Source organism: Oncorhynchus mykiss, chromosome 25, assembly GCF_057628025.1.
Source record: "Oncorhynchus mykiss isolate SJ-2025 chromosome 25, ASM5762802v1, whole genome shotgun sequence".
Lineage (NCBI taxonomy): Eukaryota > Metazoa > Chordata > Actinopteri > Salmoniformes > Salmonidae > Oncorhynchus > Oncorhynchus mykiss.
The window spans coordinates 85,627,951-85,655,000 of record NC_143046.1 but is presented as its reverse complement, the minus strand read 5'-3'; the positions used below and the strand labels follow the sequence as shown (position 1 = coordinate 85,655,000).

General features: G+C 45.8%; 1 protein-coding gene across 1 annotated transcript in view; it reads right to left on the bottom strand.

Annotated features, from left to right (window-relative positions):
* Positions 1-14,119: 14,119 nt before the first annotated feature.
* The window catches only part of LOC110504251 (isthmin-2-like), a 32,398-nt gene continuing 19,467 nt past the window's right edge, over positions 14,120-27,050 (bottom strand). The window contains exons 5-7 of the mRNA XM_090219336.1: positions 20,670-20,807; positions 19,307-19,375; positions 14,120-15,208 (exon numbers count right to left, since the gene is read on the bottom strand). Of these exons, the coding sequence (XP_090075462.1) occupies positions 14,691-15,208; positions 19,307-19,375; positions 20,670-20,807 (725 nt within the window). The 3' untranslated portion in view covers positions 14,120-14,690. The remainder of the gene's footprint in view (positions 15,209-19,306; positions 19,376-20,669; positions 20,808-27,050) is intronic.

The window sequence follows — 27,050 nt, the reverse complement described above, 5'->3', positions numbered from 1 at the left end:
TCTACCTCAGCCTTAGTGAGCTAGCCTTGGGGTTGGTGTCTACCTCAGCCTTAGTGAGGTAGACACAGGTGGCTTTACACAAGGGGGACTAGAGAACAGCTGTGAGACGTTCAGACAAAGCCTAGCCGTTAGCTCCACCGATAGGACTCTGCATTGCCAGTGTGTGTGTTTGTGTGTCTGCATACATGGTGCAGCAGGCCAGACCAGGGTCTGTGAGAGAGAGTGGAATGGTTCTACAGGTCCAGGAAGCGATCTCTCCTCTCCTCTCTTCTCTTTCTCCTCTTCCTCCTCTTAAACTCTCCTCTCCTCTCCTCTCCTCTCCTCTCCTCTCCTCTCCTCTCCTCTCCTCTCCTCTCCTCTCCTCTCCTCTCCTCTCCTCTGACTGTTCCAACAGAACCCATCTGGAGTTTCCTCTCCTCTCCTCTCCTCTCCTCTCCTCTCCTCTCCTCTCCTCTCCTCTCCTCTCCTCTCCTCTCCTCTCCTCTCCTCTCCTCTGCTGTGCTCTCCTCTGACTGTTCCAACAGAACCCATCTGGAGTCACTCTCCTCTAGCCCTGCCTTGGATCACTCCCCTGTATTAACAGCCCCTACGTCGCTCGTAAAACTAACCACAACCCTCTCTCTCTTTTTCTGTTGGTACGTGTTTCTTTCTCTCTTTCATTCTCTTTCACTACAAAGTGTGATTCGTTGCAAATTCCCAAACAGCCAGCAGCAACATTCATTTTAGGTTACGTCTTTGTTTAGCAGGTGATGAACATTGTTATAGTGACTCACACATCACATGACCTTTACCTTGCAATAAATGAGAGCTTTGAGACAATGATCATTTGTCCAAATGGTCACATTTACAATCGAATCAAATATATTTGTCACAGACACAGTTTACAGCAGGTATAAAAGGTGCAGAGAAATGCCATCTCCCTCAACAACGCAGTACATTAATCAATGGAGAAATGCCATCTCCCTCAACAACGCAGTACATTAATCAATATAGAAATGCTATCTCCCTCAACAACGCAGTACATTAATCAATGGAGAAATGCCATCTCCCTCAACGACGCAGTACATTAATCAATGGAGAAATGCCATCTCCCTCAACAACGCAGTACATTAATCAATGGAGAAATGCCATCTCCCTCAACAACGCAGTACATTAATCAATGGAGAAATGCCATCTCCCTCAACAACGCAGTACATTAATCAATATAGAAATGCCATCTCCCTCAACAACGCAGTACATTAATCAATGGAGAAATGCCATCTCCCTCAACAACGCAGTACATTAATCAATGGAGAAATGCTATCTCCCTCAACAACGCAGTACATTAATCAATAGAGAAATGCTATCTCCCTCAACAACGCAGTACATTAATCAATGGAGAAATGCCATCTCCCTCAACAACGCAGTACATTAATCAATAGAGAAATGCCATCTCCCTCAACAACGCAGTACACTAATCAATAGAGAAATGCTATCTCCCTCAACGACGCATTACATTAATCAATATAGAAATGCCATCTCCCTCAACTACGCAGTACATTAATCAATGGAGAAATGCTAGCTCCCTCAACAACGCAGTACATTAATCAATGGAGAAATGCCATCTCCCTCAACGACGCAGTACATTAATCAATGGAGAAATGCCATCTCCCTCAACGACGCAGTACATTAATCAATGGAGAAATGCTATCTCCCTCAACAACGCAGTACATTAATCAATGGAGAAATGCTATCTCCCTCAACAACGCAGTACATTAATCAATGGAGAAATGCTATCTCCCTCAACAACGCAGTACATTAATCAATGGAGAAATGCCATCTCCCTCAACAACGCAGTACATTAATCAATAGAGAAATGCCATCTCCCTCAACAACGCAGTACATTAATCAATAGAGAAATGCTATCTCCCTCAACAACGCAGTACATTAATCAATAGAGAAATGCTATCTCCCTCAACAACGCAGTACATTAATCAATGGAGAAATGCTATCTCCCTCAACAACGCAGTACATTAATCAATAGAGAAATGCTATCTCCCTCAACAACGCAGTACATTAATCAATAGAGAAATGCTATCTCCCTCAACAACGCAGTACATTACTCAATAATCAATAAGAACAATGAAAAGAGGCACGTCCATAATAACAATGACTAGAGGTAACAGAAGAGAAGAAGAAGAGGTAGTATAGAGAGTAATAATGGATTTACGCTGTGAAATATGAAGTGGGTAGGGGAATCAACAGTATAAGACAGAGTTGTGTGTGTGTGTGTGTGTGTGTGTGTGTGTGTGTGTGTGTGTGTGTTTGTAAGTCCATGTGGTTGACCTCCTGTGTCAACACGACAGTAATTAAATTAGCACACTGCGAATACACATAAACAATCCCCTGTACAATCCACCCGACCCTTCCCTCTGTGTGTGTCTGTTCCCCTGCTTATAGTCAAACCCCAGCATCATTTACATTTCCTCTCCAAGCAGGAAACAAAGTAACCCCCCCCCCCCCCCAATGCTGTTTTCCCTGAATGCAGTGTTTTCAGTCCAGACTGGGGCAGATACAGGCAGCGCTATCTTGGCCAGACCCTGTTACCTTTTATCCTCCATGTGTCTGAGAGAGAGTGTGTGTGTGTGTGTGTGTGTGTGCGTGTGCGTGTACGTGTGTGTGCGTGTGCGTGTACATATGCGTGCGCGTGCGTGTGTGTGTATGTGTGTGTGTGTGTAAGACTGGCTACCACAGGGGCCAGCGGGGGCCCCATAAAGCACAAGACATGCAGTAAATATTCCCCTTTAACTCCAAGGGCTGCCGGAGAGTATAGTTTCAGCTTGGTATTTCCATTGATAGAAAAACTGCATTATGGGTGAGAAAGTTTGGAAGTGTTCCGGAGTGTTCCACTTCAAAGGCAAGCCCAGAGCAGAGGTCTTGTTTTGGTTGGAAAAGATAAATATTGAGCAATATAAAAAGTGCCAAATGTCTTTTTTTTTTTTTTTACGAGGCCGACGGTCATGCTTTATAAGGTGATACGACTGTCAACGGGCAAAACGCAATCAAACTCACAGTGTGTTTATGTTAAATCTTAGCAGCATATTCCCCATTACCTGATCTCTACAATCAAGATGGCCATATAGATTCCGTTTTCAAGGAACAACAGACCAGAGCAGAAACGTTCCACTAGGGTGGGGTTGACAGGTTTAGGGGTTTAGTGGTGAGCTGAGCTGAGGGGAGGGTGAGTTGTGGTTTGGGGGTAGATGAGGTGCGATATTATTTAGGGTGATCCTGTGACCCCCCCCCCCCCCCCCAGCCACCCAGCCGACGAGGGCAACACCTGACTTGTCTGGTGTAACGGCAACCCTCGTCCTGGTTCAGGCATCCCAGCCATGCCTAATGTGGAGGCAATTAGATTATTACAGTGCCAGATGGCAGTGACATAGCCAGAGAGCTATTCTGGGATACGCCTACAAGACCCTAGAGTGCAACTCCCCCTCTTTTCAGCGTGATTCAAGTCTCTTTTTATCTCTGTCTCAACGTGATTCAAGTCTCTTTTTATCTCTGTATTAATGTGATTCAAGTCTCTTTTTATCTCTGTCTCAATGTGATTCAAGTCTCTTTTTATCTCTGTCTCAATGTGATTCAAGTCTCGTTCTATCTCTGTCTCAATGTGATTCAAGTCTCGTTCTATCTCTGTCTCAATGTGATTCAAGTCTCGTTCTATCTCTGTCTCAATGTGATTCAAGTCACTTTTTTATCTCTGTCTCAATGTGATTCAAGTCTCTTTTTATCGCTGTCTCAACGTGATTCAAGTCTCTCTTTTCCTAAATTCATCTCTCTTTGTCAATTCCTCTTCATTCTGTCTTTCAGATTGTTATTTATGTGACAGATTAAATAATCCAATACAACCACACGTGGATACAATGCATATTTAAAAAAAAGAAGTTGGAAAACCTATTTCCATTGTGGTCCTCTTGAAAACACATGAGATTTAAAATATACACTCAATGTTCTAAAATGGAAACAAAATGCATCATTTCATCTATAGGGAGGAAACTGTACTTTTCTTTGCCTGTTATGCCTTGAAGCATTATGTCCATGAACCATTCCTTAAGGTTTATCTTAAAATTCTCCAGCCTAGGGATGGTTTTTACATTCCTCTGCACCAGTGTTAAAGAAGAAGCTTTTCCCCAGACATGTATATATATAACTATAACGCAGAGGTCTAATATCGGCTCTGGTGTGATGGCTATGAGAGCTTCTAATGAACTTAGAATAACCAGACATGTATATATATATATAACTATAACACAGAGGTCTAATATCGGCTCTGGTGTGATGGCTATGAGAGCTTCTAATGAACTTATAATAACCAGACATGTATATATATATATATAACTATAACGCAGAGGTCTAATATCGGCTCTGGTGTGATGGCTATGAGAGCTTCTAATGAACTTATAATAACCAGACGTATATATACATATATAACTATAACACAGAGGTCTAATATCGGCTCTGGTGTGATGGCTATGAGAGCTTCTAATGAACTTAGAATAACCAGACATGTATATATATATATAACTATAACGCAGAGGTCTAATATCGGCTCTGGTGTGATGGCTATGAGAGCTTCTAATGAACTTAGAATAACCAGACATGTATATATATATATATATAACTATAACGCAGAGGTCTAATATCGGCTCTGGTGTGATGGCTATGAGAGCTTCTAATGAACTTAGAATAACCAGACATGTATATATATATATAACTATAACGCAGAGGTCTAATATCGGCTCTGGTGTGATGGCTATGAGAGCTTCTAATGAACTTAGAATAACCAGACATGCTCCTATAACGCAGAGGTCTAATATTGGCTCTGGTGTGATGGCTATGAGAGCTTCTAATGAACTTAGAATAACCAGACAGGTAACTGGGCGGGAAAGGTCATGTAGAATTTTAAAATAACACCAACGGTTTGATCTGCACCAACTGATCAACTGGAAGCCAGTTTAGTTCCTGGGACATGATGAGTACCACTGTGTGTCCTGGGGCTGAGCTTAAGTGTGATTCTCTTCAGTTTGTTCTGGGCCATTTGAAGTTTGTCCTTCAGAATTGGTATTATGCCAACTGAACTTTCTCTCTCATTCATAGTAAACATGAGTACCAAATGTTTCTAATCAAAAATACTCTGTGCACAAGAACGGTTGTATCTTTTGAAGAAACCGACCAAACCAAAGCCTGTAAGCCTGTTAGTCTGTTAGCCTGTTAGTCTGTTAGCCTGTAAGCCTGTTAGCCTGTTAGTCTGTAAGCCTGTTAGTCTGTTAGCCTGTTAGTCTGTTAGCCTGTAAGCCTGTTAGCCTGTTAGCCTGTTAGTCTGTTAGCCTGTTAGTCTGTTAGCCTGTAAGCCTGTTAGCCTGTAAGCCTGTTAGCCTGTTAGTCTGTAAGCCTGTTAGCCTGTTAGTCTGTAAGCCTGTTAGCCTGTTAGTCTGTTAGCCTGTAAACCTGTTAGCCTGTTAGTCTGTAAGCCTGTTAGCCTGTTAGTCTGTTAGTCTGTAAGCCTGTTAGTCTGTTAGCCTGTTAGTCTGTAAGCCTGTTAGTCTGTAAGCCTGTTAGCATGTTAGCCTGTTAGTCTGTAAGCCTGTTAGTCTGTTAGCCTGTTAGTCTGTAAGCCTGTTAGTCTGTTAGCCTGTTAGTCTGTTAGTCTGTTAGCCTGTTAGTCTGTTAGCCTGTAAGTCTGTTAGCCTGTTAGTCTGTAAGCCTGTTAGTCTGTTAGCCTGTTAGTCTGTAAGTATGTTAGTCTGTAAGCCTGTTAGTCTGTTAGTCTGTAAGCCTGTTAGTCTGTAAACCTGTTAGTCTGTAAGCTTGTTAGTCTGTAAACCTGTTAGTCTGTTAGTCTGTAAGCCTGTTAGTCTGTTAGCCTGTTGGTCTGTAAGCCTGTTAGTCTGTAAACCTGTTAGTCTGTAAGCCTGATAGTCTGAAAGCCTGTTAGCCTGTTAGTCTGTTAGCCTGTTAGTCTGTAAGCCTGTTAGTCTGTTAGTCTCTTCGCCTGTTAGTCTGTAAGCCTGTTAGTCTTTAAGCCTGTTAGTCTGTAAGCCCGTTAGCATGTTAGCCTGTTAGTCTGTTAGCATGTTAGTCTGTTAGCTTGTCAGCCTGTTAGCCTGTTATCATGTAAACCTGTTAGCCTGTTAGCCTGTACGCCTGTTAGCCTGTAAGCCTGTTTATTTGCAAGCTATCGTTTGTTCCTTCATGATCATACCATAACAACTTGTCTCTGACTGCTATATGTCTGATACGACAGGTGAGAATGAACATACAAAGGAGACAGAGCTGGGGTGCGGTGAAGACGACGGCCAGAGACCGACAGAAGTGGATCATCTTTGTTGCTGCCCTATGCACCAGCCATTATGATGGGGATGTGGGAGGGAGGGAGGAGCTTGAACATAAACACAAGAGGGACTAGCAATTTATGGAAAAGTTATATTTATTATATTTTGTCACAACTCATTTATTAAGTCGCAGAGAAGAACGCTGAGCAGTCGATGGAAGGTACTGTAACACGGTGGGGTGTTGTGGTAGAGGTCAGTCTATGGAGGGTAACATGGTAGGGTGTTGTGGTAGAGGTCAGTCTATGGAGGGTAACATGGTAGGGTGTTGTGGCAGAGAACAGTCAGTCTATGGAGGGTAACATGGTAGGGTGTTGTGGCAGAGAACAGTCAGTCTATGGAGGGTAACATGGTAGGGTGTTGTGGTAGAGGTCAGTCTATGGAGGGTAACATGGTAGGGTGTTGTGGTAGAGAACAGTCAGTCTATGGAGGGTAACATGGTAGGGTGTTGTGGCAGAGAACAGTCAGTCTATGGAGGGTAACATGATAGGGTGTTGTGGCAGAGGTCAGTCTATGGAGGGTAACATGGTAGGGTGTTGTGGTAGAGGTCAGTCTATGGAGGGTAACATGGTAGGGTGTTGTGGCAGAGAACAGTCAGTCTATGGAGGGTAACATGGTAGGGTGTTGTGGTAGAGGTCAGTCTATGGAGGGTAACATGGTGGGGTGTTGTGGTAGAGAACAGTCAGTCTATGGAGGGTAACATGGTAGGGTGTTGTGGTAGAGAACAGTCAGTCTATGGAGGGTAACATGGTAGGGTGTTGTGGTAGAGAACAGTCAGTCTATGGAGGGTAACAAGGTAGGGTGTTGTGGTAGAGAACAGTCAGTCTATGGAGGGTAACATGGTAGGGTGTTGTGGTAGAGGTCAGTCTATGGAGGGTAACATGGTAGGGTGTTGTGGTAGAGGTCAGCCTATGGAGGGTAACATGGTAGGGTGTTGTGGTAGAGGTCAGTCTATGGAGGGTAACATGGTAGGGTGTTGTGGTAGAGGTCAGTCTATGGAGGGTAACATGGTAGGGTGTTGTGGCAGAGGTCAGTCAGTCTATGGAGGGTAACATGGTAGGGTGTTGTGGTAGAGAACAGTCAGTCTATGGAGGGTAACATGGTAGGGTGTTGTGGTAGAGAACAGTCAGTCTATGGAGGGTAACATGGTAGGGTGTTGTGGTAGAGAACAGTCCGTCTATGGAGGGTAACATAGTAGGGTGTTGTGGTAGAGAACAGTCAGTCTATGGAGGGTAACATGGTAGGGTGTTGTGGTAGAGAACAGTCCGTCTATGGAGGGTAACATAGTAGGGTGTTGTGGTAGAGAACAGTCCGTCTATGGAGGGTAACATGGTAGGGTGTTGTGGTAGAGAACAGTCAGTCTATGGAGGGTAACATGGTAGGGTGTTGTGGCAGAGAACAGTCAGTCTATGGAGGGTAACATAGTAGGGTGTTGTGGTAGAGAACAGTCCGTCTATGGAGGGTAACATGGTAGGGTGTTGTGGTAGAGAACAGTCAGTCTATGGAGGGTAACATGGTAGGGTGTTGTGGCAGAGAACAGTCAGTCTATGGAGGGTAACATGGTAGGGTGTTGTGGTAGAGGTCAGTCTATGGAGGGTAACATGGTAGGGTGTTGTGGTAGAGGTCAATCTATGGAGGGTAACATGGTAGGGTGTTGTGGTAGAGGTCAGTCTATGGAGGGTAACATGGTAGGGTGTTGTGGCAGAGGTCAGTCAGTCTATGGAGGGTAACATGGTAGGGTGTTGTGGTAGAGAACAGTCAGTCTATGGAGGGTAACATGGTAGGGTGTTGTGGTAGAGAACAGTCAGTCTATGGAGGGTAACATGGTAGGGTGTTGTGGTAGAGAACAGTCCGTCTATGGAGGGTAACATAGTAGGGTGTTGTGGTAGAGAACAGTCAGTCTTTGGAGGGTAACATGGTAGGGTGTTGTGGTAGAGAACAGTCCGTCTATGGAGGGTAACATAGTAGGGTGTTGTGGTAGAGAACAGTCCGTCTATGGAGGGTAACATGGTAGGGTGTTGTGGTAGAGAACAGTCAGTCTATGGAGGGTAACATGGTAGGGTGTTGTGGCAGAGAACAGTCAGTCTATGGAGGGTAACATGGTAGGGTGTTGTGGTAGAGAACAGTCCGTCTATGGAGGGTAACATGGTAGGGTGTTGTGGTAGAGAACAGTCAGTCTATGGAGGGTAACATGGTAGGGTGTTGTGGTAGAGAACAGTCAGTCTATGGAGGGTAACAAGGTAGGGTGTTGTGGTAGAGAACAGTCAGTCTATGGAGGGTAACATGGTAGGGTGTTGTGGTAGAGGTCAGTCTATGGAGGGTAACATGGTAGGGTGTTGTGGTAGAGGTCAGTCTATGGAGGGTAACATGGTAGGGTGTTGTGGTAGAGGTCAGTCTATGGAGGGTAACATGGTAGGGTGTTGTGGCAGAGGTCAGTCAGTCTATGGAGGGTAACATGGTAGGGTGTTGTGGTAGAGAACAGTCAGTCTATGGAGGGTAACATGGTAGGGTGTTGTGGTAGAGAACAGTCAGTCTATGGAGGGTAACATGGTAGGGTGTTGTGGTAGAGAACAGTCCGTCTATGGAGGGTAACATAGTAGGGTGTTGTGGTAGAGAACAGTCAGTCTATGGAGGGTAACATGGTAGGGTGTTGTGGTAGAGAACAGTCCGTCTATGGAGGGTAACATGGTAGGGTGTTGTGGTAGAGAACAGTCCGTCTATGGAGGGTAACACGGTAGGGTGTTGTGGTAGAGAACAGTCAGTCTATGGAGGGTAACATAGTAGGGTGTTGTGGTAGAGGTCAGTCTATGGAGGGTAACATGGTAGGGTGTTGTGGTAGAGGTCAGTCTATGGAGGGTAACATGGTAGGGTGTTGTGGTAGAGGACAGTCTATGGAGGGTAACACGGTAGGGTGTTGTGGTAGAGAACAGTCTATGGAGGGTAACATGGTAGGATGTTGTGGTAGAGAACAGTCCGTCTATGGAGGGTAACATAGTAGGGTGTTGTGGTAGAGGTCAGTCAGTCTATGGAGGGTAACATGGTAGGGTGTTGTGGTAGAGAACAGTCTATGGAGGGTAACATGGTAGGGTGTTGTGGTAGAGAACAGTCAGTCTATGGAGGGTAACATGGTAGGGTGTTGTGGTAGAGAACAGTCAGTCTATGGAGGGTAACATGGTAGGGTGTTGTGGTAGAGAACAGTCCGTCTATGGAGGGTAACATAGTAGGGTGTTGTGGTAGAGAACAGTCAGTCTATGGAGGGTAACATGGTAGGGTGTTGTGGTAGAGAACAGTCCGTCTATGGAGGGTAACATGGTAGGGTGTTGTGGTAGAGAACAGTCCGTCTATGGAGGGTAACATGGTAGGGTGTTGTGGTAGAGAACAGTCAGGCTATGGAGGGTAACATGGTAGGGTGTTGTGGTAGAGAACAGTCAGTCTATGGAGGGTAACACGGTAGGGTGTTGTGGTAGAGAACAGTCAGTCTATGGAGGGTAACACGGTAGGGTGTTGTGGTAGAGGTCAGTCTATGGAGGGTAACATGGTAGGGTGTTGTGGTAGAGGTCAGTCTATGGAGGGTAACATGGTAGGGTGTTGTGTTAGAGGACAGTCTATGGAGGGTAACACGGTAGGGTGTTGTGGTAGAGAACAGTCTATGGAGGGTAACATGGTAGGGTGTTGTGGTAGAGAACAGTCCGTCTATGGAGGGTAACATAGTAGGGTGTTGTGGTAGAGAACAGTCAGTCTATGGAGGGTAACATGGTAGGGTGTTGTGGTAGAGAACAGTCTATGGAGGGTAACATGGTAGGGTGTTGTGGTAGAGGTCAGTCAGTCTATGGAGGGTAACATGGTAGGGTGTTGTGGTAGAGGTCAGTCTATGGAGGGTAACATGGTAGGGTGTTGTGGTAGAGGTCAGTCTATGGAGGGTAACATGGTAGGGTGTTGTGGTAGAGGTCAGTCAGTCTATGGAGGGTAACATGGTAGGGTGTTGTGGTAGAGAACAGTCTATGGAGGGTAACACGGTAGGGTGTTGTGGTAGAGAACAGTCAGTCTATGGAGGGTAACATGGTAGGGTGTTGTGGTAGAGAACAGTCTATGGAGGGTAACATGGTAGGGTGTTGTGGTAGAGAACAGAGAACAACCTTTTACATTCCGGTGATCCCTTTTGTAACAGAGACCACAGTGGAGATGCCTCGTTCTCCTCTCAGTAGTGTCTCTTCATTTGATTCCTTTCAATAAATACTGCACAAGTTTACAGTGCATTCGGAAAGTATTCAGACCCCTTGATTTTTCCAAATTTTGTTATGTTACAGCCTTATTCTAAAATTGATTAAATTGTTCAGTGTGCCAGAGTCCAACTACTACAGGCCTCTGTTCTTATTGTGATTCAAGAGAAATAGAAAGAATGGAAACACACAGTGCCTTCAGAAAGTATTCAGACCCCTTGATTTTTCCCACATTTTGTTAGGTTACAGCCTTATTCTAAAATGGACGACATTGTTTTCCCCCCCTCAGCAATCTACACACAATACCCAATAATGACATCACAATACCCAATAATGACATCACAATACCCAATAATGACATCACAATACCCAATAATGACATCACAATACCCAATAATGACATCACAATACCCAATAATGACGCTCATCTATAAAAAAATTTAAAAAAAACTGAAATATCAAATTTACATAAGTATTCAGACCCTTTACGCAGTACTTTGTTGAAGCACCTTTGGCAGCGATTACAACCTCGAGTCTTCTTGGGTATGAAGCTACAAGCTTGGCACACCTGTATTTGGGGAGTTTCTCCCATTCTTCACTGCAGATCCTCTCAAGCTCTGTCAGGTTGGATGGGGAGCGTCGCTGCACAGCTATTTTCAGGTCTCTCCAGAGATGTTATTTCTTTTATTTAACCTTTTTTAACAAGGCAAGTCAGCTAAGGACAAATTCTTATTTACTAAAAAGGCCTACCCCGGCCAAACCCTAACATGGACGATGCTGTGCCAATTGTGCGCCGGATTCCAACTCACGGCCGGATGTGATACAGCCTGGTATCGAACCAGGGTCTGTAGTGATGCCCCTAGCACTGAGATGCAGTGCCTTAGACCGCTGCGCCACTTGAGTTTAAGTCCGGGCTCTGGCTGGGCCACTCAAGGACATTCAGAGACTTGTCTCGAAGCCACTCCTGTGTTGTCTTGGCTGTGTGCTTAGGGTTGTTGTCCTGTTGGAAGGTGAACCATCAGTCTGAGGTCTTGAGTGGTCAGAAGCAGGTTTTCATCAAGGATCTCTCTGTACTTTGCTCCGTTCATCTTTGCCTTGATCCTGACTGGTCTCCCGGTCCCTGCCACTGAAAAACATCCCCACAGCATGATGCTGCCACCACCATGCTTCATCGTAGGGATGGTGCCAGGTTTCCTCCAGACGTGACGCTTGGCATTCAGGCCAAAGAGTTCAATCTTGGTTTCATCAGACCAGAGAATCTTGTTTATGTGCCTTTTGGCAAAATCCAAGTGGGCTGTCATGTGCCTTCCCGTCTGGTCACTCTACCACAAAGACCTGATTGGTGGAGTGCTGCAGAGATGGTTGTCCTTCTGGAAGGTTCTTCCATCTCCACAGAGGAACTCTGGAGCTCTGTCAGAGTGACCATCCCTGACTCTGTTAGTCACCTCCCTGATCAAGGCCCTTCTCCCCCCGATTGCTCAGTTTAGGAATAGTCTTGGTGGTTCCAAACTTCTTCCTTTTAAGAACAATGGAGGCCACTGTGTTCTTAGGGACCTTCAAATCTGCCTTGACACAATCCTGTCTCGGAGCTCTACGGACAATTTCTTCGATGGCCCCCGTCCATCAACATTACTCTCTCAGAACCACATCAGGACCCGTTCGGCCTCAAGATCTCTCAAGTGACACTCAACCTGATAAACAGGGTTAGGATTAAGACCTCAAAACAACATCCTCACAACACACAGGCCAAGGTCAGGGTGGAGAGGAGAGGAGGGAGAGGAACAGTTGAGGAGGGAGAGACCTCTTCAAAGGGCCCCACAGAGATGTCTCTCCACTTCCCCAGCTGGCAACTCCCACTCCTCTCTGGATAAAGGACCTCCATCCATCAACTGAGCCCAGACACCCCACTCCTCAACTCCCCTTCCCCCACCTCTACTTTACCTCCTCCCCACCCTCACCGCTCCCCTCACCCCCATCCCCCACCTCTCCCTTACCTCAGGCCCACCCTCACCCCTCTCCCGCAGCCCAGCCCACCCCACATCCCTTCTGACCGGAGGGAGGGAAACACAAACAGACCCCACAGAGCCCCAGGACAGCATCACAATTAGACCCAACCAAATCATGAGAAAACAAAAATATCATTACTTGACACATTGGAAAGGCATAAAAAAAACAGAATACCTGACCACTGTCACTGACCCAAAATTAAGAAAAGCTTTGACTATGCACAGACTCAGTGAGCATAGCCTTGCTATTGAGAAAGGCCGCCGTAGGCAGACATGGCTCTCAAGGGAAGACAGGCTATGTGCTCACTGCCCACAAAATGAGGTGGAAACTGAGCTGCGCTTCCTAACCTCCTGCCCAATGTATGACCATATTAGAGACACATATTTCCCTCAGATTATACAGATCCACAAAGAATTGAAAAACAATTGTGCGTCGCCCCACAGACCTCCCGGTCGCGGCCGGTTACGACAGAGCCTGGGCGCGAACCCAGGGACTCTGATGGCACAGCTGGCACTGCAGTACAGCGCCCTTAACCACTGCGCCACCCGGGAGGCCCCATGGGCTCTCATCGAGGGTTTGATTAGATTTACAAAAACATTTGCATTGATGTCACAGTGGTTAGAGGGACATCAGAGTGTTAACAGGATTTATAACAGGTAGCTGGCCTGTTACTCACCCCTCTGTACTCATCCCCCTGTACCCATCTCCCTGTACTCACCCCTCTGTACCCATCCCTCTGTACCCATCTCCCTGTACTCACCCCTCTGTACCCATCCCCCTGTACCCATCTCCCTGTACTCACCCCTCTGTACCCATCCCTCTGTACCCATCTCCCTGTACCCATCCCCCTGTACCCATCTCCCTGTACCCATCCCCCTGTACCCATCCCTCTGTAACCTTTCCCCTGTACCCACCCCCCTGTACCCATCCCCCTGTACCCACCCCCCTGTACTCACCCCCCTGTACCCATCTATCTGTACCCATCCCCCTGTACCCATCCCCCTGTACCCATCCCCCTGTACCCATCTATCTGTACCCATCTATCTGTACCCATCCCCCTGTACCCATCTATCTGTACCCATCCCCCTGTACCCATCCCCCTGTACCCATCTATCTGTACCCATTCCCCTGTACCCATCTGTACCCATCCCCCTGTACCCATCCCCCTGTACCCATCCCCCTGTACCCATCTATCTGTACCCATCCCCCTGTACCCATCTCCCTGTACCCATATATCTGTACCCATCCCCCTGTACCCATCTGTACCCACCCCCCTGTACCCATCCCCCTGTACCCATCCCCTGTACCCATATATCTGTACCCATATATCTGCACCCATCCCCCTGTACCCATCCCCCTGTACACATCCTCCTGTACCCATCCCCCTGTACCCATCCCCCTGTACCCATCCTCCTGTACCCCTCCTCCTGTACCCATCCCCCTGTACCCATCTCCCTGTACCCATCCTCCTGTACCCATCCCCCTGTACCCATCCCCCTGTACCCATCCCCCTGTAAAATAAAAGTGGAGGGTGGGGGGCTTGGTGGTAAGAGGATAACTAGAACCATGTCATCTTCTCCAACTGTTCCTAACGTTCACAAACCAGTGTTGTTTCTTCTGATTGAAGAGTGTATTAAGCCTCAGAAACTCCAAAATCTGGACTTTCACAAGCAATATATCAGCAGCACGTTAGAATTATTTAAGGAGTGAAGTGCTTGATGGTGAAGATGTCCTAATAACACAGCACTAAGACGGGCGTTCACATCGTTTTCCCACGTCAGAGTACTCCACTGCAAGAGAGGAGCTCAACTTCACTCCATTTTGGATGGCTGGTTGCCGGCTTCCCTGATTGGAGAAATGTCCAATTTCATTCATTAATAAACTCCGTGCCTCAATGTGACCGAACACTGAATAAGGAGGAGCTAGAGATGGGACATCCAGGAGTCCTTTTCTCCCCAAACCAACTGATAGTTAACGCTACATATTCAGTATGTGGTCTATGCTGAAATCCAGACATAATTGGGGACCATGTGGCTCTCTCTACCCCCTCTTTCCAGCTCTTCCCCCATCAACTTCTTAGTTCTCCTCCCCATCAGTACTCCCTGGCCTCCTCCAGTTGAGCCTGATGCACCTCCTCGTGTGGGTTGTCGGGACACAGCAGCCCGTTGTTGGGTGGCCTCACCGAGTGGAAGCGGCTCCAGTCCCCGTTACACAGGATCCAGGGCAGCACGTCCACTTTGTAATGCAGCTCCGGCGAGAACTCCGTACTGATGAGGTTCGGAGCGCCCGCCCCTTTACCCCGCGTGATAAGCTTCGTGTGGTCGTCGTAGCAACAGTGCTGCGCGGCCAGGGTGGTGCTATTGGAGGAGATCATGGAGCGCGTGCAGAAGCGAGCGGAAGGCTTGTAAATGTCCAGGCGTTCTCTGGGGCCGGAGGCGTCGCGCCAGCGGTAGGTCTTACGCAGCGTCTTGTCGAAGATGTGGACGGCGTTGTAGACGGCCTCGGACGGGTAGGAGCAGGGGCAGCTGGGTAGTTCGGTCAGCACCTTATGGAGGTACTTCTGGAGGAAGTCGTTCTTACAGCTCAGCCACTTGTCACAGCTGTCCACATCTGGGGAGGAGAGAAATCGTATAGGAGTCAATCATGTAGGAGTCAATCATATAGGAGTCAATCATATAGGAGTCAATCATGTAGGAGTCAATCATATAGGAGTCAATCATGTAGGAGTCAATCATATAGGAGTCAATCATGTAGGAGTCAATCATGTAGGAGTCAATCATGTAGGAGTCAATCATATAGGAGTCAATCATGTAGGAGTCAATCATATAGGAGTCAATCATATAGGAGTCAATCATGTAGAAGTCAATCATATAGCAGTCAATCATGTAGGAGTCAATCATGTAGGAGTCAATCATGTAGGAGTCAATCATGTAGGAGTCAATCATGTAGGAGTCAATCATATACAGCAGGAATCAATCATATACACTGAGTGTACAAAACATTAAGAACACCTGCACTTTGCATTAAATAAACTGACCAGATGAATCCAGGTGAAAGCGATGATCTATTGTGAAGAATGACATTATTAATTAAGCTATCCCATATTTGACCGTTTAAAGAATTGTCTCTCGTTACATGTTAGTGTTTTTTCTAACCTGAGACAGACGTGTCTTTGTGGGACTGAGTCATCAGACTGGGCGTATAGCTAAAGGTCCGCTTGGGTGCGACCTCGGCAGGTGACATCCTGTGGGTTTACTATCTACAGGAAGTCGCATGTATGGAAACTTGCAGAAAGGAGCCCATTATAGTGCTTTGCTGTCGTGAACAACAGTTAGATGCTTGAGCCCTCGGGCAATCAACCTTGTGTTATCTTAAATCTGCACATACAACTAATTACCTTTTACACAATACCTACTGACTGCCATGTTTTCAGAAAGGGGTTGTGTGTGTTTTCTCTCTACAAGCATTGAACCGGCACAGTTCGTTGAGGTTTTCAACTATGCACTGTTGAGTGGATAGTTGATTCTCCATTTTTGCATCTTATATCTTATAATAATAAAGTGTTGTTTGAAAGAATCTGCCGTCTTTCTTCCCTTTGATTAGCTAGATATTGATTAGATATTCCACGACAGGTCCCTGTCACCTGTTGAATCCACTCTAATCAGTGTAGATGAAGGGGAGGATACAGGTTAAACTTTTACTCTAGTGGGTTAATTCAGGGGCACACAGAGCGTTTCTTGGTAGTCTTAAACAAATCTACTTTGAAACAAAAAAGTATACACCTCATACACATGGTTATGGGTTTTAAAAAAAAAGAAGACACCTGTACCATGTCAGATATAGAGTTGAAATGTATTCCATTTTGAGTTTTAATCCCAATATTACATTTTATATACAGTACCAGTCAAAAGTTTGAACACACCGACTCATTCAAAGGTTTTTCTTTATTTTTTAAAACTATTTTCTACATTGTAGAATTATAGGGAAGACATCAAAACTATGAAATGACACACATGTAATCATGTAGTAACCAAAAAAGTGTAAAACAAATCAAAAAATATGTTGTATTTTAGATTCTTCAAAGTTGCCACCCTTTGCCTTGATGACAGCTTTGCACACTCTTGGCATTCTCTCAACCAGCTTTACCTGGAATGCTTTTCCAACCGTCTTGAAGAAGTTCCCACATATGCTGAGCACTTGTTGGCTGCTTTTCCTTCACTCTGCGGTCCAACTCATCCCAACTGGGTTGATTGTGGAGGCCAGGTCAACTGATGCAGCACTCCATCACTCTCCTTCTTGATCAAATAGACCTTACACAGCCTGGAGGTGTGTTGGGTCATTGTCCTGTTGAAAAACAAATGATAGTCCCACTAAACTCAAACCAGGTGGGATGGCGTATCACTGCAGAATACTGTGGTAGCCATGTTGGTTAAATGTGCCTTGAATTCTAAATAAATCACTGACAGTGTCATCAGCAAAGCACCCCCACACCATCACACCACCTCCTCCATGCTTCACGGTGGGAACCACACATGCGGAGATCATTCGTTCACCTATTCTGCGTCACATAAAGACACGGCGGTTGGAACCAAAAATAAACAATTTAGACCAAAGGACAGATTTCCACCAGTCTAATGTCCATTGCTCGTGTTTCTTGCTCCAAGCAAATATCTTCTTATTATTGGTGTCCTTTAGTAGTGGTTTCTTTGCAGCAATTTGACCATGAAGGACTGATTCACGCGGTCTCCTCTGAACAGTTGATGTTGAGATGTGTCTGTTACTTGAACTATGCAAAACATTTATTTGGGCTGCAATTTCTGAGGCTGGTGACACTAACGAACTTATCCTCTGCAGCAGAGGTAACTCTGGGTCTTCCTTTCCTGTGGCGATCCTCATGAGAGCCAGTTTCATCATAGTGCTTGATGGTTTTTGCAACTGCACTTGAAGAAACTTTCAAAGTTCTTGAAATTATCCATATTGACTGACCTTCATGTCATAAAGTAATGATGGACTGTCGTTTCTCTTTGCTTATTTGAGCTGTTCTTGCCATAATATGGACTTGGTCTCTTACTAAATAGGGCTATCTTCTGTTACCACTCCTACCTTGTCACATCACAACTGATTGGCTCAAACGCATTAAAGAAGGAAAGAAATTCCACAAATCAACTTTTAACAAGGCACACCTGTTCATTAAAATGCATTCCAGGTGACTACCTCATGAAACTGGTTGAGAGAGTGCTAAGAGTGTTTCAAAGCTGTCATCAAAGGCAAAGGGTGGCTATTTGTAGAATCTCAAATATAAATATTGACCAGTACTGTACATCACAGACCACTGAAATATAACTAAGCTGTTTGACATAGCAACACTGGATTTTTGGCGGGAATAATTTAACTAGGCAAGTCAGATGAGAACAAGGTCTTATTTTAAATGATGATGGGTTAACTGCCTTGTTCGGGGGCAGAAGGACAGATTTTTACCTAGTCAGCTCAGGGATTTGATCCTGCAACCTTTCAGTTACTCGTCCAATGCTCTAACCACTAGGCTACCCCGGCAGGTAACATTCCACCCATGAGGCCACTAGGTTATTTGACTGCAGGAAAGGGCTACACACCAATTTTTAAACATGGTTGTGTATGTGTGCCATTCAGAGGGTGTATGGACAGGATAACAGATTTAAGTGCCTTTGAATGGGGTATGGTAGAAGGTGCCAGGCGCACCAGTTTGTGTCAAGAACTGCAACGTTGCTGGAGGGGGTTTCACACTCAACAGTTTCCCATGTGTATCAAGAAGGGTCCACCACCCACAGGACATCCAGCCAACTTGACAAAAGGATAATACGTGAAGACAGCATTGATTAGCTTGAGGAAACCAGAGAGAGAGAGAGAGAGAGAGAGAGAGAGAGAGAGAGAGAGAGAGAGAGAGAGAGAGAGAGAGAGAGAGAGAGAGAGAGAGAGAGAGAGAGAGAGAGAGAGAGAGAGAGAGAGAGAGAGAGAGAGAGAGAGAGAGAGAGAGAGAGAGAGAGAGAGAGAGAGAGAGAGAGAGAGAGAGAGAGAGAGAGAGAGAGAGAGAGAGAGAGAGAGAGAGAGAGAGAGAGAGAGAGAGACTTTCCAAGCATAAAGGAGTGAATTTCAGCACCTTAAAACCCTTTACTTTAACCGGGGGGAGTGCAAAGCTCTCAAAGACAACAGAACTCAAACAAGAGCGGGTTGAAGACTCAGCCACGTCCGTACTCGCTGCCAAATAATACAATCTATGTTATAGGCTGTGTTCAAATTTGAACCTATTCATTATAAGAATGTACAGTGTATGTTCAATAGAGGATTGGGGAAAGACACTTTTTCTCGTTATGTTTCCGATAGTTTCATTCTTTGATATGATTGCCCGGAGTGGAGAGAGCTATCAGCGGGGGCACTAAAAGACAAACTAAAGAAACAATTCAAGAATTTCTTGGAGGAACAGTCAGGTTTTCCATTGGCTGTGCAACACTCTTGGTTGAGCAATCCTTAACGAGGTGAAGGGGAAGGGGGTTTCTGACTCCCACAGTCCCTCTATGATTGGAGCCCCAGTAGAGCAGTTTAAACCATCCTAAACGGAACAGACCATGAAGGCCCCCTAAATACTACAACAGGCCCTGTTGACTACAGACGCACACACGCACACACGCACACACGCACACACTTGTCATATACACAATGCAACAAACGTACTTGTGTCAAGGGAGTCAGTGCCATTGGTTTTCTCCAGAGGCATCAGCTCAGTAACTGCTAGGAGGTCATCTACAGAAAGAGAGGGGAAAGAGACAATATGAAACCTGCTGAATGAATAGCACAAGATACCACAAAAAGAAAAAAAAAATTGTTTCAGTGGGTAGCTGTTAAACAGTCACCACTAGCCAGCATCCGCCCAGTACCCTGCCCTGAACATTAGTCACTGTTACTAGCCGGCTACCACCTGGCACTCTACCCTGCACCTTACAGACTGCTGCCCAATGTACATAGAGTCATGGAACACTGGTCACTATAATAATGTTTACATATATTTTTTTGTTGTTGTATTTTTCTGGATTTCGTGTGTATAGATTTTTAACTTGCTAGGTAATTAATGCACTGCTGGAGCTGGAAACACAAGCATTTAGCTAGGTATTACTGTTGGAGCTGGAGACACAAGCATTTAGCTAGGTATTACTGTTGGAGCTAGAAACACAAGCATTTAGCTAGGTATTACTGTTGGAGCTGGAAACACAAGCATTTAGCTAGGTATTACTGTTGGAGCTGGAGACACAAGCATTTAGCTAGGTATTACTGTTGGAGCTGGAAACACAAGCATTTAGCTAGGTATTACTGTTGGAGCTGGAAACACAAGCATTTAGCTAGGTATTACTGTTGGAGCTAGAAACACAAGCATTTAGCTAGGTATTACTGTTGGAGCTAGAAACACAATCATTTCGTTGCAACTGGGATATTATCTGTAAATTTGTGTACGCGACCAATGAACTTATATTTTTTTATTTGATGATTAGCTGTGGATATATGACTGGCGTGAATATCTGTGCCCACACACACACAATCTCCTCTACCCTCCAGCTCTGTGGTACAAGCCTCCATTGAGGGAAGCGAAACAGCCATAGAGCTGTGTACACACCAGGACTTCTCAGGGGAGCAACAAGCAGGCAGCTCACTACTCAACACAGGAGTCCCAGCTGGACTGCATCCAAGTCCCATTTGCACTGAGCACATTCCACTGATATAAAGAGCCTTGTATGGGAAGCATCAGGCTGACCCATCAGGAAGAGCCTACTGGTACGATCACTGTACAAGACACACAAGCAACTGACCGGTAATTATTGCTTCAACACTTATGAAGTCCTTTGGCATCAGTGATCATGAAGGAAAGGAGACAGATGCTATTTGGAACTACTGGGACACAACCAGAGACACAGCCATTATTGATGACGTCACCCAGGCCATTAAGATGACATCACCCAGTGTATTATTGATGACATCACCCAGGGTATTATTGATGACATCACCCAGGGAATTATTGATGACATCACCCAGGTTTCTATCTCACCTGGGCATCTGTCCAGGTCGCAGGTCCGGGACTCGGTCGCTGTGCATGCGTAACCACAGGAACGGATACGCTTCTGGTTGCCATTGCCGCAGGTGACGCTGCATGGCGACCAGTCACTCCACTCCTCCTCCTCGTACTCTGAGATGGAGGGATGAGAGGGGGGGGATGTATTTAAAGCCTTGTTCACATTGTCAGTTTGAAGTGACTCAGGTTGTAATGTAACAAAATGAGGAAAAAGTGAAGGGGTCTGAATACTTTCCGAATGCATTGTACATAAACTCAGCAAAAAAAGAAACGTCCCTGTTTCAGGACCCTGTCTTTCAAAGATAATTCATAAAAATCCAAATAACTTCACAGATCTTCATTGTAAAGGGTTTAAACACTGTTTCCCATGCTTGTTCAATGAACCATAAACAATTAATGAACATGCACCTGTGGAACGGTCGTTAAGACACTAATCTTACAGACGGTAGGCAATTAAGGTCACAGTTATGAAAACTTAGGACTCTAAAGAGGCCTTCCTACTGACTCTGAAAAACACCAAAAGAAAGATGCCCAGGGTCCCTGTTCATCTGCATGAATGTGCCTTAGGCATGATGCAAGGAAGCATGAGGACTGCAGATGTGGCCAGGGCAATAAGTTGCCATGTCCGTACTGTGAGACGCCTAAGACAGCGCTACAGGGAGACAGGATGGACAGCTGATTGTCCTCGCAGTGGCAGACCACGTGTAATAACACCTGCACAGGATCGGTACATCCGAACATCACACCTGCTGGACAGGTACAGGATGGACAACCTTATCGTCCTCACAGTGGCAGACCACGTGTAACACCTGCACAGGATCGGTACATCCGAACATCACACCTGCGGGACAGGAACAGGATGGCAACAACAACTGCCCGAGTTACAGCAGGAACGCACAATCCCTCCATTAGTGCTCAGACTGTCCGCAGTAGGCTGAGCGAAGCTGGACTGAGGGCTTGTAGGCCTGTTGTAAGGCAGGTCCTCACCAGACAACGTTGCCTATGGGCACAAACCCACCGTCGCTGGACCAGACAGGACTGGCAAAAAGTGCTCTTCACTGACGAGTCGCGGTTTTGTCTTACCAAGGGTGATGGTCGGATTCGCGTTTATCGTCGAAGGAATGAGCATAACACCGAGGCCTGTACTCTGGAGCGGGATCAATTTGGAGGTGGAGGGTCTGTCATGATCTGGGGCGGTGTGTCAAAGCATCATCGGACTGAGCTTGTTGTCATTGCAGGCAATCTCAATGCTGTGCGTTACAGGGAAGACATCCTCCTCCCTCATCTGGTACCCTTCCTGCAGGCTCATCCTGACATGACCCTCCAGCATGACAATGCCACCAGTCATACTGCTCGTTCTGTGCGTGATTTCCTGCAAGACAGGAATGTCAGTGTTCTGCCATTGCCAGTGAAGAGCCCGGATCTCAATCCCATTGAGCACGTCTGGGACCTGTTGGATCGGAAGGTGAGGGTTAGGGCCATTCCCCCCAGAAATGTCCGGGAACTTGCAGGTGCCTTGGCGGAAGAGTGGGGCAAGAAAACACTCACTCACAGAGGCCTATGAATTACTGGGGACAGAGACAGAGAGAAGACAGTGGCCTATGAATTACTGGGGATAGAGACAGAGAGAAGACAGTGGCTTATGAATTACTCGGGATAGAGACAGAGAGAAGACAGTGGCTTATGAATTACTGGGGATAGAGACAGAGAGAAGACAGATATGGACAGAGAGAGACAGAGACAGAGAGAAGACAGAGAGAAGACAGATAGAGAAAGAGAGAAGACAGATAGAGACAGAGAGAGACAGAGAGAGACAGAGACAGAGACAGAGAGAGACCGAGACAGAGACAGAGAGAAGACAGATAGAGACAGAGACAGAGACAGAGAGAAGACAGAGAGAGACAGAGAGAAGACAGATAGAGACCGAGAGAAGACAGATAGAGACAGAGAGACAGATAGAGACAGAGACAGAGAGAAGACAGATAGATACAGAGAGAGACAGGGACAGAGAGAAGACAGATAGAGACAGAGAGAAGACAGATAGAGACAGAGAGAAGACAGAGAGAGACAGAGAGAGACAGAGAGAAGACCGATAGAAGACAGAGAGAAGACCGATAGAGACAGAGAGAAGATATTGGCTTATGAATTACCGGGGATAGAGACAGAGAGAAGACAGAGAGAGACAAAGAGAGAAGACAGAGAGAGACAGATAGAGACAGAGAGAGACAGAGGGAAGACAGAGAGAAGACAGATAGAGACAGAGAGAAGACAGATAGAGACAGAGAGAAGACAGAGAGAAGACAGAGAGAAGACAGAGAGAAGACAGAGAGAAGACAGATAGAGACAGAAGACAGAGAGAGAAGACAAAGAGAAGACAGAGAGAAGACAGATAGAGACAGAGAGAAGACAGAGAGAGACAGAGAGGAGACCGAGAGAAGACAGAGAGAAGACAGAGAGAAGACAGAGACAGAGAGACAGAGACAGAGAGACAGAGAGAAGACAGAGAGAAGACAGATATGGACAAATAGAAGACAGAGAGAGACAAAGAGAGAAGACATAGAGAGACAGATAGAGAGAGAAAGATAGAGACAGAGAGAGACAGAGACAGAGAGAAGACAGAGCGGAGACAGAGAGAAGACAGATAGAGACAGAGAGAAGACAGAGAGAAGACAGAAGACATTGGCTTATGAATTACCGGGGAGAGAGACAGAGAGAAGACAGATAGAGACAAAGAGAGAAGACAGAGAGAGACAGATAGAGACAGATAGAGACAGAGAGAAGACAGAGAGAAGACAGATAGAGACAAAGAGAGAAGACAGAGAGAGACAGATAGAGACAGAGAGAAGACAGAGAGAAGACAGATAGAAGACAGAGTGAAGACAGAGAGAAGACAGATAGAGACAGAGAGAAGACAGAGAGAAGACAGAGGGAAGACAGAGAGAAGACAACAGTGGCTGATTTGGCTCTCTATTTAGGAGGCGGGATCAGGTTCCGACAACATTTTCTCTTATTCATAAAAAATGTATTACTGTACTCAAAGATCTGGAAATTCCCTTTAACATTCCTCACACGGGGCATCAATATTGATTGTTGTTTTTGAACAATTTAAAAGTAAATGCTACAGACATCACTTCTATGCAAAATACAAATTGTTGGTTAATATTTTCATTATCAACACTTGATTGTGTTTCTATCACCTGCCTTCGTATAGTCTCTGAGATTAAATAGACTGTCACATTCCTATCCTGCCTTGGTATAGTCTCTGAGATTAAATAGACTGTCACATTCCTATCCTGCCTTGGTATAGTCTCTGAGATTAAATAGACTGTCACATTCCTATCCTGCCTTGGTATAGTCTCTGAGAATAAATAGACTGTCACATTCCTATCCTGCCTTGGTATAGTCTCTGAGATTAAATAGACTGTCACATTCCTATCCTGCCTTGGTATAGTCTCTGAGAATAAATAGACTGTCACATTCCTATCCTGCCTTGGTAAGGTCTCTGAGAATAAATAGACTGTCACATTCCTATCCTGCCTTGGTATAGTCTCTGAGATTAAATATGATGTCACTAATGATTAGGCTTTGGGGCCAGCTGGCAGTTTAGGATGTGTGTGTGTGTGTGTGTGTGTGTGTGTGGACGCGTGTGTCTCCTCGTAAGTGTGTATGCTTGCATGCTCGTTCATGTACCAGTCTGTGTGTGTATGTGTGTGTGTGTGTATGTATGTATGTGCCAGTGTGTGTGTGTGTGTGTGTGTGTGTGTGTGTGTATATGTGCCAGCGCGTGTGTGTGTGTGTATGTGTATGTGCCAGTGTGTGAGTGTGTATATATGCCAGCGTGTGTGTATGTGCCAGCTTGTGTGTGTATGTGCCAGCGTGTGTGTGTGTGTGTGTGTATGTGCCAGCGTGTGTGTTTGCGTGTGTGTGTGTGTGTCTGTGTGTGTTTCTCCTAGTTATAATACACACATTATGTCAATGGTAAATTCAGCAGCTTCCAGCAGAGTGGACAGAGCCAAAACAAACAATGCCCCAGGACAGTTAGGCCTCTACCAGGCTGGCTAATAGGTTTTCTGTTTAATGAACAATGAGTTCTCTCCCCATGTTAAAAAGATTACAGACTCAGTGGAGGGATGGAGGGATGGAGGAAGAGCGTGAGAAGGAATAGAAGGGATAGAAGGAGGGAAGAGAGAGACAAACAGCGAGGGAGATCAATGGGAAAAAAATGAGAGGGTTAAAATTGTGAGTGAGGAGAAGATGGAGGGAGCAATGCTAGGTAGGAGATAGGGAGAGATCCAGCAAGGAACATATTTAACATGTGATCTAGGGATGGAGAGAATGAGAAGAGAAGAGGAAATGAGAGGAGAGAGAAGAGAAGAAGAGAGGAGAAAAGGAGAGAAGAGAATAAGAGAGGAGAAGAGGAGAAAAGAGGAGAAGAGGAGAGAATAGGAGAACATGAGAGAAGAAGGGAGAAGAGAAGAGGAGAGAAGATAAGAGGAGAGAGAAGAGAAGAGGAGAGAAGTAGGAGAGGAGAGAAGAGGAGAGAAGAAGAGAGAAGAGAAGAGGAGAGAAGATAAGAGGAGAGAGAAGAGAAGAGAAGTAGGAGAGGAGAGAAGAAGAGAAGATGAGAGAAAATAAGAAGAAATAAGTGGAGAGAAGAAGAGAGGAGAGAAGAGGAGAGAAGAAGAGAAGATGAGAGAAAATAAGAAGAAATAAGTGGAGAGAAGAAGAGAGGAGAGAAGAGGAGAGAAGAAGAGAAGATGAGAGAAAATAAGAAGAAATAAGTGGAGAGAAGAAGAGAGGAGAGAAGAGGAGAGAAGAAGAGAAGATGAGAGAAAATAAGAAGAAATAAGTGGAGAGAAGAGAGGAGAGGAGAGGAGAGGAGAGGAGAGGAGAAAGAAGTAGGAGAGGAGATTACTTCATCCAGCATCCTGCATTCATCATCTGTTTATTTATATTCACTTTCATATATTTGCAAATGTTTAAAACATTGCCAATAATATAACATCTGAAGTGTGTCTATTATTTTAAAACTATTGTTTGTGTAATGTTTACTGATATTTTTGATTATTTCCCTTGTTTATTTCCCTTTTGTTTCTTGTCTATTTCACTCCCTTTGGCAATGTAAACATGTTTTCCATGCGATTAAAGCCCTTTGAATTGAATTGAACTGAGAGAGACAGAGAGAGTGAGAGAGATAAAGAAAGTATTTCTAAAGAAATCAACCTACAGGCCCACAATATACCATAGCAAGTATAAAGTAAGTTATTTGATCGTATATCCGAAACTCTAGGGATGTCAACAAACACCTCTAATCGTGTCCCCAGAAGACAGAAAGCCCCTCCCTTACCTAGGCAGGGTGAACACAGTAGACCTTACAGGCCATGTCCAGCCTGTACGTCCCTCTCCCTGACTGTTTTAAAATAGGCATCAGATTGATGAGAGAGGGAGAGTTTGGGAGAGAGCCCGAAGGAGGGAGGAAGGAAGGAGAGAGGATGGATGAAGGAGGGAGGGAGGGAGATAGGATGAGGCAGGGAGGATGAGGCAGGACGGATGAGGGAGGGAGGATGAGGCAGGGAGGATGAGGCAGGACGGATGAGGGAGGGAGGATGAGGGAGGGAGGATGAGGGAGGGAGGATGAGGCAGGGAGGATGATGGAGATAGGATGAGGCAGGGAGGATGAGGGAGGGAGGATGAGGGAGGGAGGGAGATAGGATGAGGCAGGGAGGATGAGGGAGGGAGGATGAGGCAGGGAGGATGAGGGAGGGAGGATGAGGGAGGGAGGATGAGGGAGGGAGGATGAGGCAGGGAGGATGAGGGAGGGAGGATGAGGCAGGGAGGATGAGGGAGGGAGGATGAGGCAGGGAGGATGAGGGAGGGAGGATGAGGGAGGGAGGATGAGGGAGGGAGGGAGAATGAGGGAGGGAGTTGGCATGTTTATGTAGCCGACCTTGAAAGAACAGCCTGGAATCATAAATCATGTCAGAGGAACAGAGGGTCAGAGAGAGGGGGGGAGGGGTATCACTGTCTCTGAGCCCCACGGAGGAAACTGTCACAACGAAAACATCTCCGACAGCTCGCTGCATACATCAAATCAAATCAAATGTATTTATATAGCCCTTCGTACATCAGCTGATATCTCAAAGTGCTGTACAGAAACCCAGCCTAAAACCCCAAACAGCAAGCAATGCAGGTGTAGAAGCATGCCCTGGCCCTGGCCCTGGCCCCGACACCTGACCCCTGACCCAGAATCATACACAAACACCAGCCCTCTCTCAGACCTGTGATAAGGGACACCAAACAAACAGGAGTAGCCCGCTTCAACAATAGAGAAATACAGTAGCAGTACACAAGCCAATA